This window comes from Dreissena polymorpha, chromosome 10 (assembly GCF_020536995.1).
Source record: "Dreissena polymorpha isolate Duluth1 chromosome 10, UMN_Dpol_1.0, whole genome shotgun sequence".
Classification (NCBI taxonomy): Eukaryota; Metazoa; Mollusca; class Bivalvia; order Myida; family Dreissenidae; genus Dreissena; species Dreissena polymorpha.
Genome location: NC_068364.1, coordinates 64,474,086 through 64,491,052, shown reverse-complemented (window position 1 = coordinate 64,491,052; position 16,967 = coordinate 64,474,086). Strand labels below are relative to the sequence as shown.

At 35.6% G+C, this 16,967-nt stretch overlaps 2 protein-coding genes across 3 annotated transcripts in view; one reads left to right on the top strand and one right to left on the bottom strand.

Annotated features, from left to right (window-relative positions):
- LOC127847386 (mRNA-capping enzyme-like) overlaps nucleotides 1–400 on the bottom strand; it is a 36,979-nt gene extending 36,579 nt beyond the window's left edge. The window contains exon 1 of the mRNA XM_052379255.1: nucleotides 269–400. The gene's annotated coding sequence lies outside the window, so the exon portion shown is untranslated. The remainder of the gene's footprint in view (nucleotides 1–268) is intronic.
- Nucleotides 401–520: 120 nt separating this feature from the next.
- LOC127847384 (ATP-dependent RNA helicase DDX54-like) overlaps nucleotides 521–16,967 on the top strand; it is a 41,896-nt gene continuing 25,449 nt past the window's right edge. Inside the window, exons 1-9 of one of the 2 annotated variants that reach the window (XM_052379253.1) lie at nucleotides 521–907; nucleotides 3,566–3,686; nucleotides 4,302–4,372; nucleotides 5,724–5,912; nucleotides 7,242–7,291; nucleotides 10,713–10,754; nucleotides 11,288–11,383; nucleotides 12,344–12,527; nucleotides 14,158–14,289. In XM_052379253.1, the coding sequence (XP_052235213.1) occupies nucleotides 653–907; nucleotides 3,566–3,686; nucleotides 4,302–4,372; nucleotides 5,724–5,912; nucleotides 7,242–7,291; nucleotides 10,713–10,754; nucleotides 11,288–11,383; nucleotides 12,344–12,527; nucleotides 14,158–14,289 (1,140 nt within the window). In that variant the 5' untranslated portion in view covers nucleotides 521–652. Of the gene's footprint in view, nucleotides 908–1,457; nucleotides 1,572–3,565; nucleotides 3,687–4,301; nucleotides 4,373–5,723; nucleotides 5,913–7,241; nucleotides 7,292–10,712; nucleotides 10,755–11,287; nucleotides 11,384–12,343; nucleotides 12,528–14,157; nucleotides 14,290–16,967 lie in introns of those variants that run through there. The other variant, XM_052379254.1, reaches the window with a different exon arrangement.

Genomic DNA, 16,967 nt, shown 5'->3' with positions numbered 1-16,967 from the left:
GGCCAATAATTTGCATTGATCGTTCCTGGGCTATGACCCCAGCTTTATTCTTTTATGTGTTTATGTTTTGTATTGTATGTTTTGTGCTGTTTTGGCAATTGGTCACTTGCCTTAAATAAAGAACCAACTAATTGTATATAATAAGAATTCAATACTGCTCCAGCAGCTAGTGTTTCACTTCTTTATATTGGTGGTGTGCAACCTTTGTATCGCGAAAACATATGACATGATACAAACAACAATACTGTTTATTATTGATGTAACTTACTTCGTAGAAAATATATATCAATGCTCACGAGTAAACTATATATCGCGAAACCGTTCTATTTATGTTTTCCTGTTTTCGAATGTTTTGCTTACTGCCATTCTACCGGAAGTGACCAATATGATCTTTAACACAAATACGCCGCAAATAAATAATGATCTTTATTGAATTTGCATTCACGTAATATGTTATAATCATTAACTATTTAGATTAAATGAAATCGATTATCTCTCCATTGAATTTATAAAAAGTAAATTGTTTACAATTTAGAGAATATAAACCAAAATGGCTGCGCCCATTTGACATGCTGTTTTGTACTTACAATTTTTAATAAAAAACTGAAATTATAAAAAAAAATATAATAGCAAAGTAGCTACCTTGTTAGATATGGCGAAGACTAAACGCGTAAAGAAGTCCAGTGGACAAAGACTTACATTTGGCTCAGACGAAAACCGCAAGAAAGATGGTGTTAAAAATAACATCCGTAAAATTAAAACTGACAAGCCACAATTTCATGCAAAGAGTACGTCACGTCATACAAGCCAGAAGCATAATAAAAAGAAGTTCGTGGCGAAAAATAAAAAGAAGGATGAAACAGAAGAAATGTCAGATTTTGAAGAAGTAACAGAGAAAAATCAACTGGTATGTAATGTAGGATTTTGTGTTCCCTAAAAATACAAATCTGTATTGCATTGCAATGATTTTTGTTTTACTAAAGGTAAAATTTACAATATTGTTGTGTTTTTAGCTCGGCTGATTTCGGAGAAAACCCGAGGTATTGTCATAGCTAGTCCATATAAACAGAGTCCCAGAGCCTTTAATAATTTTTGCTATTGGCTCTGGCCGGGAGTCCATATGCACCCCTATATAAACATGGGTGCAGGTCAGCGCAGAGAATCCTTGCGCTTTACTAAACAGACGTCTTTCGAGACATATTGATAAAAATAATGAATAAACTTAATAAACATGTTAAATTTACCTGAACGGCTACGTACGGACGTTATCCTTTGCATGCACCCTAATAAATACTACAATGTTTCAACACACTATTCTCGTTGACATTTTTATGTTGAAATTTGAAACAGTTTTTCTGTGTCGAATATTCATTATCGTTGTCGACTTTAATAGGCTCCATCACATAACCCGACATGCAAAATATTGGTGTACTGCGACCTAACCAATATTGGGTCAATTTTCCAATATGGCGGATACAGCGTACGAAAGAAAAACTAACTTACTGAGTCAATTAAAAGCAATTATTTATTGCTTTAATGGTACCATTTGGATGAGTTTGTGGTTTAGACAGGTAAACTATAATAAGTTCTTGCAGTTTCAGTGTTCCTTAACCCTTGCATTGTTTATAACATATTGCACCCATGGACAAGAGAGAGCGCATCGCAACTATTAGCAACCCATTGGGTTATAAAGCTGAGAGTTGAATTTTTGCAACCATGTCATAGCCAGGTCATCATGTCGTGTCCGTAGTCGTGTCCGCCGTCCGCATCTTGCTAAAACCTCAACATTTTGTCAAGGTTTTGAACATTGGCTCTAAAATCAAAGTGCTTCAACCTACAACTTTGAAACTTCATATGTAGCTGCACCTTGATGAGTTCTACATTCCACATTCAATTTTGGGTCGAAGTTCAAGGTCACTGACCTCTAAAAAAAATCAAAAAAATCTGTTGACCAAGCTTTCATTTATTCAAAACTGCAGCCGAGCGTGGCACCCTTTATACGATGCTCTTGTTTATATAAGTTGCCATCTAAATTACCGGTAAAAGCTTATTTAATAGCCATGTATAGTAAAAAAAATGGATATAATTGTGTACAAAACATTATAAATGTTTCAATAAAAAGGTATCGTTAAAGTACCTGTTCTCGAATCTCACCTCTTTTCTAACCCTTCATTTGGCTTGCATTTGATTTGAATAGCGACCAATCAACAAGTAATCTTTAGTTTAGATTGAATTAAACATGTACCAAATATTTTCTGAAATAAAGCCAAAAATTAGAATGATTGCGTTACAAAACCTTCACAATTATCAATGTAAATACTTGACTTGCCTTATTTTAATAAAACATACATGTTACCTTATATGAAGCATGCTGGCCATGCACACTTACATGTTTCAATTAACATCAAAACAATATTGCTTTCAGAAGACCACTTAACCCTGCAGGGGTTTTTCTGCCTATTTTGGGAAAAGGAGTCCGACCAAATTGGGAATTTTTTATCGTCAAAATTGTCCATTTTGGGCATTTTTGCTAAGATGAAACGGCTCATTTTGGGAAAACATTGTGAATTTATCATGCTTAAATAAGTCAGTGGTTTAACAAATAAATATTTTGTATTTGTTATTTTGTCATCTTTATATAAACACATGCAATGTTCCACGTTAATTCAAGTACTGCAATTTTGTTAACCAGGTTTTCCGAAGGAAAAAACTGGTTATTAGATTGGCGAATGCGGGCGGGCTGGCTGGCGGGCGGGGCGGAACAAGCTTGTCCGGGCCATAACTTTGTCGTTCATTGTGAGATTTTAAAATCATTTGGCACATTTGTTAACCATCATTAGACGGTGTGTCGCGCGAAAAAATTACGTCAATATCTCCAAGGTCAAGGTCACACTTTGAGTTCAAAGGTAAAAAATAGCCATAAATGAGCTTGTCTGGGCTATAACTATGTCATTCATTATGAGATTTTAAAATCATTTGGCACATTTGTTCACCATCATGGGACGGTGTGTCGCACGAAAGAATCACGTCAATATCTCCAATGTCAAGGTCGCCACGACTAAAAATATATTTATTTTAAAACAAACTTACAAATTAATTAATTTTGTTTGTTCATTTCAAAAAGTTCAGTTTGAGTTGTCTCCCTTTATCAGATTTTTTTTCACAATAAAAACCTGGTTTTGTGACAATTTTGTCCCTTGTTTTTCAGTTACAGTTACACTCTGAGCTAAGAACTGTACAGTCAAAAACTTATAGGAGATATTTTTTACCAAAGGAAACACTGGTTAGTCACACAAGTAACAGCATACTTTTCTCTGCTTTCTGTTTTTGAAACTCATACAACTGCAATTTTCGGGCATAATTTACGCCCGAAAATGGTTCAACAGAAGCGCTAATTTTAAATTTGGGAATAAAAATTTTCTCCTAAATCATCAAATCAGTTGGCAGTACCATTTATTTGAACAAACATTTTTTTCACATTTATTGATTTAAACCAACTGCACCGTACACTGAACTGTCTTTGATATTTGTTTATAAGTGTTTTTGGTCCCCCTTATTTTCACAGAAACCCGAGTCACATCAAAAAGATGATGAGCCTGACAGTGATACAGAGCAGACAGATGTCAGAGCCTTGGTCAAGCAGCAGAACAGAAAGAATAAAAAGTCTGGTGGTTTTCAATCGATGGGTAAGAACGCTCAACTTTTTATTTGTCCACTTACTTGTATGTGAAAATACATCAAGACAAGTTATTTATTCTAATTAACAAACAAAATTAGAATATAAATTTGAATTAATAATGAAGCCTTTAAAACTTGAATCTAGTGTGTTTCTTTGTATGATTTTATAATTTAAAAATCCTAATCTTGTACATTGTATATCCAACACTTTACCACTTAGATACATATTTTGATAATTTATAAAATCAAATTACAGTTACGACATTTCTTACTAGATTCAAGTTTTAAAGGCTTCATTTTAACCCTTAGATACTGTTGAGCAGCAAACAGCATAAAACCTGAGCAGACTGCGAGTTACTCCCAGGCTGTTCTGGTTTTATGCTGTTTGCACATGTTCATTTTACTTCTGAGTGGATAGGGGTTAAGGATGCAATTGAATTTGTTTCCATTTCATACTTACAACAATTCAATACAATATTTCAAAAACAATCTGGACGCCTATTTTTTTGTTTATTATTGGGATTTTGCTGCTCAGTTGTTACTTGTTTTCAAACAGCTACTTAGAAAAATTTACCTATTTTAGATTTTTTTTAGAAATATGCTACATTTTCTTTGATTTTCAGGCCTCTCTCGCAATGTCTACATAGGAATTACTAGAAAAGGTTATAAGATTCCCACACCAATCCAGAGAAAGGTATTTGTTCAGTAAATGCCCAAGCAAATGTTGCAGTAATAATTTCAAAAATATAAGGAATGTATAAAACCTCAAAAATAACTGTGGTGGATCAAACTTGCATATGTATATTTTTTCTTAAATGTATTTAAAATGTATTCATTGTTTTGTTACATTAATTCTGATTTCCTTTACATTCTTTCACATTTTGATGGAATTCATTATGAAGTATATTTTATTCCTTGTTAATTCAATAATATGCAGTCTGAAATCAATTAATGCCATTACACTTTACAGTGTTGTTGTTTTTTTTTCAAAAAGTTCATATTTTTATTATATTCGGTAATAAAATTTCGCAATGTGAAATCGAAGGTACATCGTGAAAAAAAGTGACATAATGATATACACACTATAAATAACGCAAGTACATTGATAATTTTATATATAAAATATATACAATTCACTACGCATGCACAATTTGCATTCCTGGGTTTACCACATGACGATGTTGATCATTCTACTTGCGTTATTCATAGTTAGCTGGTAGTTACCTGGTAGACATACCCAGTAAAATTTATTACCAAATATACTGAAAATATGAAAACTAAACAACTTTTTTCAAGTAATGTTATATACCAGTCGTGATATTTTAATCAATATAAACTAATAATTGTAAAAAAATACGGTATTTTAGAACTTCTTTTTTTCTTAAAATACTTCAAAATCATTATTATTTGTGGGACATTAATGTTCGTTGATTTCATGGTTTGACCGATCCACAAATTTAACACAAACACATCGGAAAATTACCGAATTGAAACTTCTCTTCTATATTTTCCAAAATCAGCAGTCCATGAATTTCAGATTCGGTCAGGGAAGTCATTTTTGAAAAAACACAACATTTCCTGATGACAATATAGAAATTAGTTTACAGTACATGTGTAATTGCAATATGAATGAAACTCGTGACAACTGAATCAAGATATTAGTGACAAGCATCAAGTTTTAAGTTCTAGTAACATTTTCTGATTCCTTTTCCATCCATTCGGCAGTCATTTACATCTATTTCTATCATCTTGATTGAGTGTATGCTTGTCCTACCGTGACATCATTGCCTCGTGACTGCCTAACACTGGTGCAACATGGCTTGAAGTGTGAAATATACTGGCTGCTATAGGGGGGAGGTGAGCATTATACTACGGTTTTGTAAATTCTTATTTTTAGTCGGGAGGGGAGATATACTGACCATTGTAGCAAGGTGACAGCTATACTTAGGTGACTGCTTTGTTTTGTTGGACTGTATACTGGTTCATCAATACTACTGCTTACATTTCATTCACATGTTTACCTTTTCTGACTCCCCTGTCTGCAGACGATCCCCCTGATTATGGAAGGCAAGGACGTGGTTGCCATGGCGAGGACAGGAAGTGGCAAGACCGCTGCCTTCCTGGTTCCAATGTTTGAGAAGTTACAGACCCACAGCGCCCAGGCTGGGGCACGCGCCCTCATCATGTCTCCAACCAGAGAACTCGCTGTTCAGACACTCAAGTTTGCTAAAGAGGTGAAAGTAAACTGATTTAAATGAGCCTCGCTCGAGATTTAATGCATGTTAAGTGTCATCCCAGATTAAACTGTGCAGGCTACATTTCCTATTTTTATTGTAGTTTTCTTTTAATGTAAGCCTCTTATTAGTGAGAATACATTTTAGGCGGAAAGTGTCACATCCATGATTAGCATGCGAGACAACACTTGATGAACATGCATTTATCACAGTGCGAGGCTCACATTTATGTAATCTCTCTTGAAATCGTTCAAATTGTTGCGGTGCATTTCATATGAGGGTCACTTGAAATATAATAGATTTTAAAAATGGAAAATTTATTTTTATTCTCGTGAACCACAAGAGTAATTGGTTTAATATTTTAAGTATCAGTATCTCATATTCCTCTACTATGTTTGTTTGTAACATGCCCCTTGGGGCAAAACTTACTACGCCCCATGGGGTCATATGATTCATGTAGACTTATATAATAAATAACATTTTCTCTGAAACCACATGCATCAGGGGCTGAGTATTCGGTGTGTAACATCATATCGTTATACTCTTCAGTTTGTTCAGATCATTCCCTGTGGGGTCAAAATAAGCCCTACCTTAGGGGTTTCTTGTATTGATTGTGTTCATAGTGAATATTTCAAAAATATTATCTGAAATCGCAAGGCACAGAGGATGGTTACCGGTATTTGGCATGTCACACCTTTTAGTGGTTCTTTGGTAAGTTTGTTCGAATCATGTTCTGGGGTGAAAACTGGCGATGCCTCAGTGGTCAAATGATTTCTATAGACTTTTTATATTAAATAACTTCAACAATCTCTGAAATTGCAAGGACGAGAGGTTCAATATTTGATTTGCAACAATGTATGGTGGTTCTACTCAATTTGTTCAAGTAATGCCTATGCGGTCATAATTAGCCCACACATTATGGGTTATCTGTTATCTATATGTAGGGAAAATTTTCACGTGTCTCAGACCATATCAAATCTGTGTTATACAGTGTTAAAACCTGTATAAAAAATACAGTTGTTACACAAACAATACACATTTTGTTCCTTAAGGCCCTCTTATTTGTAAAAGAGGTTAGAAAAAACTTAACTACACAAGTTATCTGTAAAAGAGGTCTCTAACAAAAGAGGTTTTTACCTGAGAATTTCTTTTTAAAGGTCTTTTATTTCTACATGAGTATTTTAAATGAGAGGTCTTTTAGGCCAACTTATCTTTTTTGTAGAAGTCTTTTATTACAACACAAGTATTTTATATTAGGGTTAAGCCCAAACATATAAATGTTAAATGTTTATTCATGAAACTGAAAGATGTGTTTGCATATTTTCTCAGCTGGGCAAGTACACAGGACTCCGTGCAGCCGTGGTGTTGGGTGGTGACAGGTAACAGTGTTTTAATCCCCAAGCTCAGAATTGGAGCGGGGGGATTATGTGGTTATCTCCGACGTCTGTCCGTCCGTCCGTCTGTCCTGGACACTATCTCCTCCTACACTATTAGCACTAGAACATTGAAACTTAAACACATGGTAGCTATGAGCATATGTGCAACAGTGCACTATTTGGAATTTTGATCTGACCCCTGGGTCAAGAGTTGCGGCGTGATGTTATGCTTCGACCGCGGCTGCGCCTTTTCTAGTTGTTTTTAGCTCACCTGATTGCTCAGGTGAGCTTTTGTGACCAGTCTTCGTCCGTCTTACGTCCGTCCGTCCGTTAACATTTGTTCCTAAACAATCTAGAGGCCACATTTATTGTCCGATCTTCATGAAACATGGTCAGAAGCTTCGTCCCAATGAAATCTCGGTCGAGTTCGAAACTGGGTCGTGTCGGGTCAAAAACTAGGTCACTAGGTCAAAAAAAAGAAAAAACTTGTAAACACTGTAGAAGTCACATTTCATGCCCAATCTTCATGTAACTTTGTCAAAATGTTTGTCTTAATTATATGTTGGTTGAATTTAAAAGTGGTTCTGGTCCGTTGAAAAACATGGCCGCCAGTGGGCGGGGCAGTTTTCCTTATTTGGCTATAGAGAAACCTTGTAAACACTCTGGAAGTCACAATTTTTGCTCGATCATCATGAAAGTTGGTCAAAACATTGGTTTTATTGATTTCTCGGACGAGTTCGAAAATCGTTCAGATCGGTGAAAAAACATGGCCGTCAGTGGGCGGGGCATTTTTCTCTATATGTATATAATGAAAACATGTCAACACTCTAGAAGTCACATTTTTGGCCCAATTTTCATGAAATTTTGTCAGAACTTTTGTTTCCTAGATGCGTGAGTTAAGTTGGAAAATGGTTCCGGTCCGTTGAAAAACATGGTTGCCAGGGGGAGGTGGCAGTTTTCCTTATATTTATATAGTAAAAAGGCTTGTAAACTATCATGACTTAAGGTCATGTAACATGCGAGACAACTCTTCTAAATAATGCATTTAAGCTTACAGTAGTTACCCCCTTTTGATTATTAATGTTTTCATAATAATACTGTGTAGTTGTGTCATTTATGTGTTAATTGTTATTCGAGGTTGGATGTTTTTATGTCCCCTTTTGAAGGGGGCATATAGTGATCGGACTGTCTCCTGTCCGCCTGTCTGTCTGTCCGTCTTTACGTCACACTTTGCGTTTAGGTTTCAAAAAATGCTCATAACTTCTATGTCCCTTGAGATATAACCTTCATATTTGGTATGCATTTGTATATGGACAAGGCCTTTCCATACACACAAAATTGTGTACCCTTGTGACCTTGACCTTGAACTTAGGGTCCGCGTTTAGGTTTTGAAATCTGCGTTTAGGTTTCGAAAAATGCTCATAACTTCTAATTTCCTTGAGATATAACCTTCATATAGGGTATGCATGTGTATATGGACAAGGCCTTTCCATACGCACACAATTATTTACCCCTGTGACCTTGACCTTGAACTAAGGGTCGCGTTTAGATTTCGAAATCTGCGTTTAGGTTTCGAAAAATGCTATAACTTCTATCAAAGCGTTTATAGGGGGCATATGTCATCCTATTGTGACAGCTCTTGTTTTTAGCTCACCTGTTTGCTCAGTTGAGCTTTTGTGACTGGTCTTTGTCAGTCGTCCATCCAACCACATTTGTTTGTAAACACTCTAGAGACCACATTTATTGTTTGATCTTCATGAAACTTGGTCAGAAGATTTGTCTCAATGAAATCTCGATCGAGTTTGAAACTGGGTCATGATGGGTCAAAAAGTAGGTCACTAGGTCAAAAAAAAAGAAAAAGCTTGTAAACACTGAAGAAGTCACATTTAATGCCCAATCTTCATGTAACTTTTTCTAAATGTCCGTCTTAATGATATGTTGGTTGAGTTCAAAAGTGGTTCCGGTCCGTTGAAAAACATGGCCGCCAGTGGGCGGGGCAGTTTTCATTAAATGGCTAAAGAGAAACCTTGTAAACACTCAGAAGTCACAATTTTGGCCCATCATCATGAAAGTTAATCAAAACATTGGTTTTATTGATATGTCGAACAAGTTCGAAAATGGTCCAGATTGGTGAAAAAACATGGCCGCCAGTGGGCGGGGAATTTTTCTCTATCATTTTTTTGCCCAATTTTTCATGAAATTTGGTCAGAACATTTGTTTCCTTGATACGAGAGTTGAGTTGGAAAATGGCTCCGGTCAGTTGAATAACATGGCTGCCGGGGGGAGGGGCAGTTTTCTTATATTTATAAAGTAAAAAAAAGCTTGTGAACACTCTAGAAGTCACTTTTTTTGCCCAATCATCATAAAACTTGGTGAAAAGATTGGTTTTATGTTTATATATATCTCAGATGAGTTTGCAAATGGTCCTGATGGGTCAATAAACATGGCTGCCAGGGGGTAGGGGCAGTTTTCCTTATGTGACCATATACAGAGAAACCTTGTGATCGAACACTATAGAAGTCACATAATTTTGCCTAATCATTGTGAAACTTAGTAAATACATTGGTTTTATTGATTTCTTGGACAAGTTGGGAAATGGCTCAGATCGGTGAAACACACTTTTTAACTCACCTGATTGCTCAGTTGAGGTTTTAGGATTGGTCTTTGTCCTCTGTCCGTTCGTCCACATTGGTATGTAAACACTGTAGCATTCACATGTCTCAAGCATTCTTTATCAAAGTTGCTGAAAAATCTCAATCAAGTTTGATGAGCAAAATCACATAATTAATGCCATAATTATTGCCCTTAGATTGTCCAAATTTTCATTATATTATACAAAATCCTTGTAAGCAAAGTTTTATGTTTGGTAAGGGGGGTCAACTCAAAATATAGGTCACCATTTCAAATCTTACAAAAACTCCAAAGAAAATAACACTTCTCAGAAGTTTATGTTCAGATTATGATTTTTAAAGTCCTTAAGAACAAATTATTTCTAATTAACTTAAGATGCACACAAGAATACCAAACAATACATTTTGATCACTGGCAAAGAATTTTCTAATAATTATCTTTAACGTTTAGATGGAAGGGTCAAAGAGTGCAGGGATACCAAGTTAACCCTTTCCCCCACTCAGAATCAAAGTGAAAATGGCTTTTGCAACTTGCAGTCTGTTCATGTTTTATGCTGTTTGCTGCTCATCAATAACTAAGGGTTGAAAATGAAGCCTTAACAATTTGAATTTAGTAAGAAATGTATTTAATTAAATGTAGCTACAAATAGTTCAAAATACGTATCTGAGTGGTAAAGGATTAAAGTAGTTGCAGAAATAGTTGCCAATTGTAGCAGAGTTGTTTACTTTCATGGCACATACAGAGTACCACTACTATCATACTGTACTTGTTACATCATCAATTTTCATTATAGGATGGAGGACCAGTTTGCAGCGTTACATGCCAATCCTGATATGTAAGTATCACTTCTTGATTTTGTGAATTGTGTGCCCCTGGTCGGATGGAATAAAACAGTCGCACTGTCTGTCAGTCTTTCCATCCGTCTGTCCGGCATCCGTGTCAGGATATTTTCCTAAACGCTTTCAGATATTTATCTGAGTTTTGGTCGAGTAGTCTGTGCCACGAACCTTATACTATTCTCTAAAATAGCTGCTGGTCTGCTTAAAAGTGCAAAGAAAGGCATTGTGTTTCACAACACCGCTTTTGTTTGCTTTTGCTTCTCAATCAGAGCTCACAAAGTATTATTACCATTGTCTAATGAACTAATTATATAAATGTATTTTCATATTGTAACCATCTACATTGGTCAGTAGTAGGAAAGGTTACTATGATATTAATACAAATATGTACACATGTATAAATATCAATTTCATGAAGAATAATTATTATTATTTATTTTAAAGTAAAATATGTGTCTTTGTGAAATACAGCTACACCAAGATAGTTGTTTTTGTTACGCCTATTAGTGTTGTGTAACCTGTATTTCAGTATCATAGCAACACCAGGTCGCTTCATGCATGTGGTTGTGGAGATGGACCTGAAACTGAAGTCCATACAGTATGTGGTGTTTGATGAGGCGGACAGGTAGGTAACCATGACAACATGAGTATGAGTAAAGTTAAAGTAAAGGCATGTCAAGGCGTAACCAGACTGATTGGATTGGCTTAAAATGTTGTCCTAGATCAGTGTTTGCTGTTTTTGTGTAAATGCAGTGTGTGTGTTTTCGTTCAAAAGCTGGGCCGGTATACGACCCCATTCCCAATTGAGAAAAGTACATGTTATTCACAAATGAGACCTACAAATTCCCAATTGAGGGTTATCAAAAAAAAAAGTTCAACTATAAGTTCAACCTTAGTAAATATAATATTGACAAAACTTTTATTCTCAATTATGAAGCATTTGTTAGCAAAACAACAACACAAATTTCCCAATTTTAGGCAAAATGCCGCATTTTTTCCAATTCAAAGGGACCAAGCCCCATTCCAAAAATGGTGAAAAAAAACACTAAAATGGTTAGAAGAGACTTTGTTGTAAAATGATATGATTCATGTAAGGAAAGTTTTTCCCATATCAGCCTCAGTAGATCAAGTTGACATTTATTACTACACATGCATCATAAGTACTGGCTTGCCCATGACACAACCCATTCTTATTCTGAACATGATTGATTCTTAATTTGTTTGAATTTATATATTTTTTTAAATCTTCTCTTGAAGGTATGATTGTTATCAATTATTTAAGACAATTTTTTTTATTCAGCTTCACCCATAAGATATGTTTACTGAAAGAATTATACAATTTTCATGAACTTGTGTCATACTGTTTGTTCATGATAGTGTCACCTTTTCTCAAGTAAGACCATCCAGTTTTGACTTGTAAAAGTTATATTTAAATGAAAAGAACAGACAATTTTAGAAATATTTGTAATGCTTTCACATAGATTGAGTAGAACATCTTTACTCTGATTCCTATAATTCATTCATGATGCTGGGAACGAAGGCAATCAGTCATATTTAAAGAAAAATTGTTCATTCTGTCTGCCAGGTTGTTTGAGATGGGTTTCCAAGAGCAACTGAACGAGGTGCTCAACCGTCTGCCAGAGTCTCGACAGACGCTGCTGTTCTCTGCCACTCTTCCCAAGCTCCTCGTGGAGTTCGCCAAGGCAGGTCTTCACGACCCGACCCTGATACGGCTCGACGTTGAAACCAAACTGAGCGACCAGTTAAAGGTATGCTGAGTATTTGTGCTTGACTGTGCAGATTCTTTTTAGTGTTTTGACGGTATTCTGAAGGTTTACAGAGTATTCTGAAGGTATACTGAGTATTCTGAAGGTATACTGAGTATTCTGAAGGTATACTGAGTATTCTGAAGGTATACTGAGTATTCTGAAGGTATACTGAGTATTCTGAAGGTTTACAGAGTATTCTGAAGGTTTACAGAGTATTCTGAAGGTATACTGAGTATTCTGAAGGTATACTGAGTATTCTGAAGGTATACTGAGTATTCTGAAGGTATACTGAGTACTCTGAAGGTATACTGAGTACTCTGAAGGTAAACTGAGTATTCTGAAGGTAAACTGAATTTTCTGAAGGTATACTGAGTATTCTGAAGGTATACTGAGTATTCTGAAGGTAAATGAGTATTCTGAAGGTATACTGAGTATTCTGAAGGTTTACAGAGTGTTCTGAAGGTATACTGAGTACTCTGAAGGTATACTGAGTATTCTGAAGGTTTACTGAGTATTCTGAAGGTATACTGAGTACTCTGAAGGTATACTGAGTATTCTGAAGGTATACTGAGTATTCTGAAGGTTTACAGAGTATTCTGAAGGTAAACTGAGTATTCTCAAGGTATACTGAGTATTCTCAAGGTATACTGAGTATTTTGAAGGTATACTGAGTATTCTGAAGGTATACTGAGTATTCTTAAGGTAAACTGAGTATTCTCAAGGTATACTGAGTATTCTCAAGGTATACTGAGTATTCTGAAGGTTTACAGAGTATTTTGAAGGTATACTGAGTATTCTCAAGGTATACTGAGTATTCTCAAGGTATACTGAGTATTCTGAAGGTAAACTGAGTATTCTGAAGGTAAACTGAGTATTCTCAAGGTATACTGAGTATTCTGAAGGTTTACAGAGTATTTTGAAGGTATACTGAGTATTCTCAAGGTATACTGAGTATTCTCAAGGTATACTGAGTATTCTGAAGGTAAACTGAGTATTCTGAAGGTAAACTGAGTATTCTCAAGGTATACTGAGTATTCTGAAGGTATACTGAGTACTCTGAAGGTAAACTGAGTTTTCTGTAGGTATACTGAGTATTCTCAAGTATTCTGAAGGTGTGCCAAGTATTCTGAAGGTGTGCCAAGTATTCTGAAGGTGTGCCAGGTATTCTGAAGGTTTGCCAAGTATTCTGAAGGTGTGCCAAGTATTCTGAAGGTGTGCCAAGTATTCTGAAGGTGTGCCAAGTATTCTGAAGGTATAATGAGTATGAGGAAGGTGTGCCAAGTATTCTGAAGGTATACTGAGTATGAGGAAGGTATACTAAGCATTCTGGCTTGGCTGTGCAGCTTTTAATTTCAGGGTACAATGTTGTTTAGAAAAACAACAACATATTGTTAGTCATCATGTAACTTTTAACATCCAGCATGATTGCAGCAAAATCCCTTGACTCATTGAGACAAACTCAAAACAGTTATTTTACATTTTGGGTATGTTCAGATACTTTGTGCAAACAAGAGTGACATTTATAAGAAAAATGCAGGTGTCAAAGCTGTCCCCATTATTGCTTTGTTATGTGAGCCCATGTTATCAATATGTAGCCGTCATGATCCACCAATCGTTCGGATTGTTTCAGTTATCGTTCCTGCAGTGCCGACTGGATGACAAGTTGGCGGTGTTGCTGCACCTCCTTCAGCATGTGATACCAGTGACCGAGCAGACTGTGGTGTTTGCAGCCACCAAGCATCACGTGGAGTACCTAAGTCTGGTAGGATGACCGGCTAAGTAGAAGTAATAGAATACGAAAAGATAATAGGAGCAGTGTTCACAAAGCATCTAGAACTTGAGATGGATTCAGTGTTCACAAAGCATCTTGAACTTAAGATGGATTCAGTTTTCACAAAGCATCTAAAACTAAAGATGGATTCAGTGTTCACAAAGCATCTTGAACTTAAGATGGATTCAGTGTTCACAAAGCATCTTGAACTTAAGATGGATTCAGTGTTCACAAAGCATCTTGAACTTAAGATGGTTTCAGTTTTCACAAAGCATCTAAAACTAAAGATTGGTTCAGTTTTCACAAAGCATGTTGAACTTAAGATGGATTCAGTGTTCACAAAGCATGTTGAACTTAAGATGGATTCAGTGTTCACAAAGCATCTTGAACTTAAGATGGTTTCAGTGTTCACAAAGCATCTTGAACTTAAGATGGTTTCAGTTTTCACAAAGCATCTAAAACTAAAGATTGGTTCAGTTTTCACAAAGCATGTTGAACTTAAGATGGATTCAGTGTTCACAAAGCATGTTGAACTTAAGATGGATTCAGTGTTCACAAAGCATGTTGAACTTAAGATGGATTCAGTGTTCACAAAGCATCTTGAACTTAAGATGGTTTCAGTTTTCACAAAGCATCTAAAACTAAAGATTGGTTCAGTTTTCACAAAGCATGTTGAACTTAGGATGGATTCAGTTTTCACAAATCATCTTGAACTTAAGATGGATTCTGATTCTTCTTTTTTTTATAATCTGGGAAATTAACAAGTACCTAACAAGTCAAGGAAAAAGAGTGAAAAAAAAGACATTAGTGTATTAAAACAGTGTTTTCCATAAACAATAACATACAAATGTGGATTTAGAAATTAAGTATAATGTATTTCACTTTTTCTAAAATTGTAAAGAAACAATTTGAGATGCTTGATGAAAACTCTCCTGGGTACATTTTGTATTTGTAGTTTCCAAATAAGACTTCTGAAGTATGTGTGAAAATAAATTCAATTTGTACAATAAAAAACATATGATGGTTGAAAAGTATAAAATTAAGAATTGAATAGCATTTTTAACCAGGTTTTCCGAAGGAAAAAACTGGTTATTAGATTGGCGAATGCGGGCGGGCTGGCTGGCGGGCTGGCTGGCTGGCGGGCTGGCGGAATAAGCTTGTCCGGGCCATAACTATGTCGTTCATTGTCAGATTTTAAAATCATTTGGCACATTTGTTCACCATCATTGGACGGTGTGTCGCGCGAAATAATTACGTCGATATCTCCAAGGTCAAGGTCACACTTTGAGTTCAAAGGTCAAAAATGGCCATAAATGAGCTTGTCCGAGCCATAACTATGTCGTTCATCGTCAGATTTTAAAATCATTTGGCACATTTGTTCACCATCATTGGACGGTGTATCGCGCGAAATAATTACGTCGATATCTCCAAGGTCAAGGTCACACTTTGAGTTCAAAGGTCAAAAATGGCCATAAATGAGCTTGTCCTGGCCATAACTATGTCATTCATTGTGAGATTTTAAAATCATTTGGCACATTTGTTCACCATCATGGGACGGTGTGTCCCACGAAAGAATCACGTCAATATCTCCAATGTCAAGGTCGCCACGACTAAAAATAGATTTAAAAAAAAAAAAAAACTTACAAAGGGGGTTAATTTTTTTTGGTCATTTCAAAAGTTCAGTTTGAGTTTTCTCCCTTTATCAGATTTTTTTTTCATTTCAAAAGTTCAGTTTGAGTTTTCTCCCTTTATCAGATTTTTTTTTTCACAATGAAAACCTGGTTTTGTGACAATTTTGTCCCTTGTTCTGCATTTCATCCGTGTATGAACTGTAGGGAAAATTATGCCTAATTTGCATTAACGCCGACGGCATTGAAAATGCTATTCAATTCTTATAATTACATCACAAAATGATCTTAAAGCTGAAATTCTATCATGGTAAGGGTCATAAAAGCCCTTTTTAATCTAGCGTATGAATCTATTTTCAGTTTCGGTTTCGTCTCCATCAAACGGGTATATCGTTGAAGTTAGCGCAAATAATATAAAATCATTTCACTATTGACCAATAAAAAACAACGCCATTAAGTTTTGTGCAAAACATAACATCATTTTGGCAACTTTTTTATGACCAGAAAGTAGCGCCATGAATATTCATGTTTAAATTTGCATACCAAGTGGGTTCATTGGAAAATGAAAAACCGGGCACGTGAACAAATTATCCAATCAGAATGCAGCATTAATATGAATGTGACAGAAGTTGTAATTATTGTAAAATGTATAGCCATTATAATAACTCAGCTGTTGCATGCAGTGTACTGATAATGTTCTGATGAACTTATACATCTACTTTCAAAGTCTGAACAATTATTATTATCTTTGGTTTGTTTAAATATCAGAACAAAATTAATATTTGTGTTGTTCAGAAGAAGTCATACTGTTGTAATGGATACCCATGCCTTTTTTTCCCCTGGGCCTTTTAAGCACAACGGCACCCCTGTGTCTGAATTTCCCTATCAAAGGTATCCTCTGTGTATACCTTTCCAAATAAGGTTACCCTTGTGCCTGAATTCTCAGTTCAGAAACCACTTTTATGTAAATCTCAAATCACTATCTGTGTGTGCTTGTTTTAGCTCTGGAATAGGAAAGATGTTTATGGAGGACACATTTTA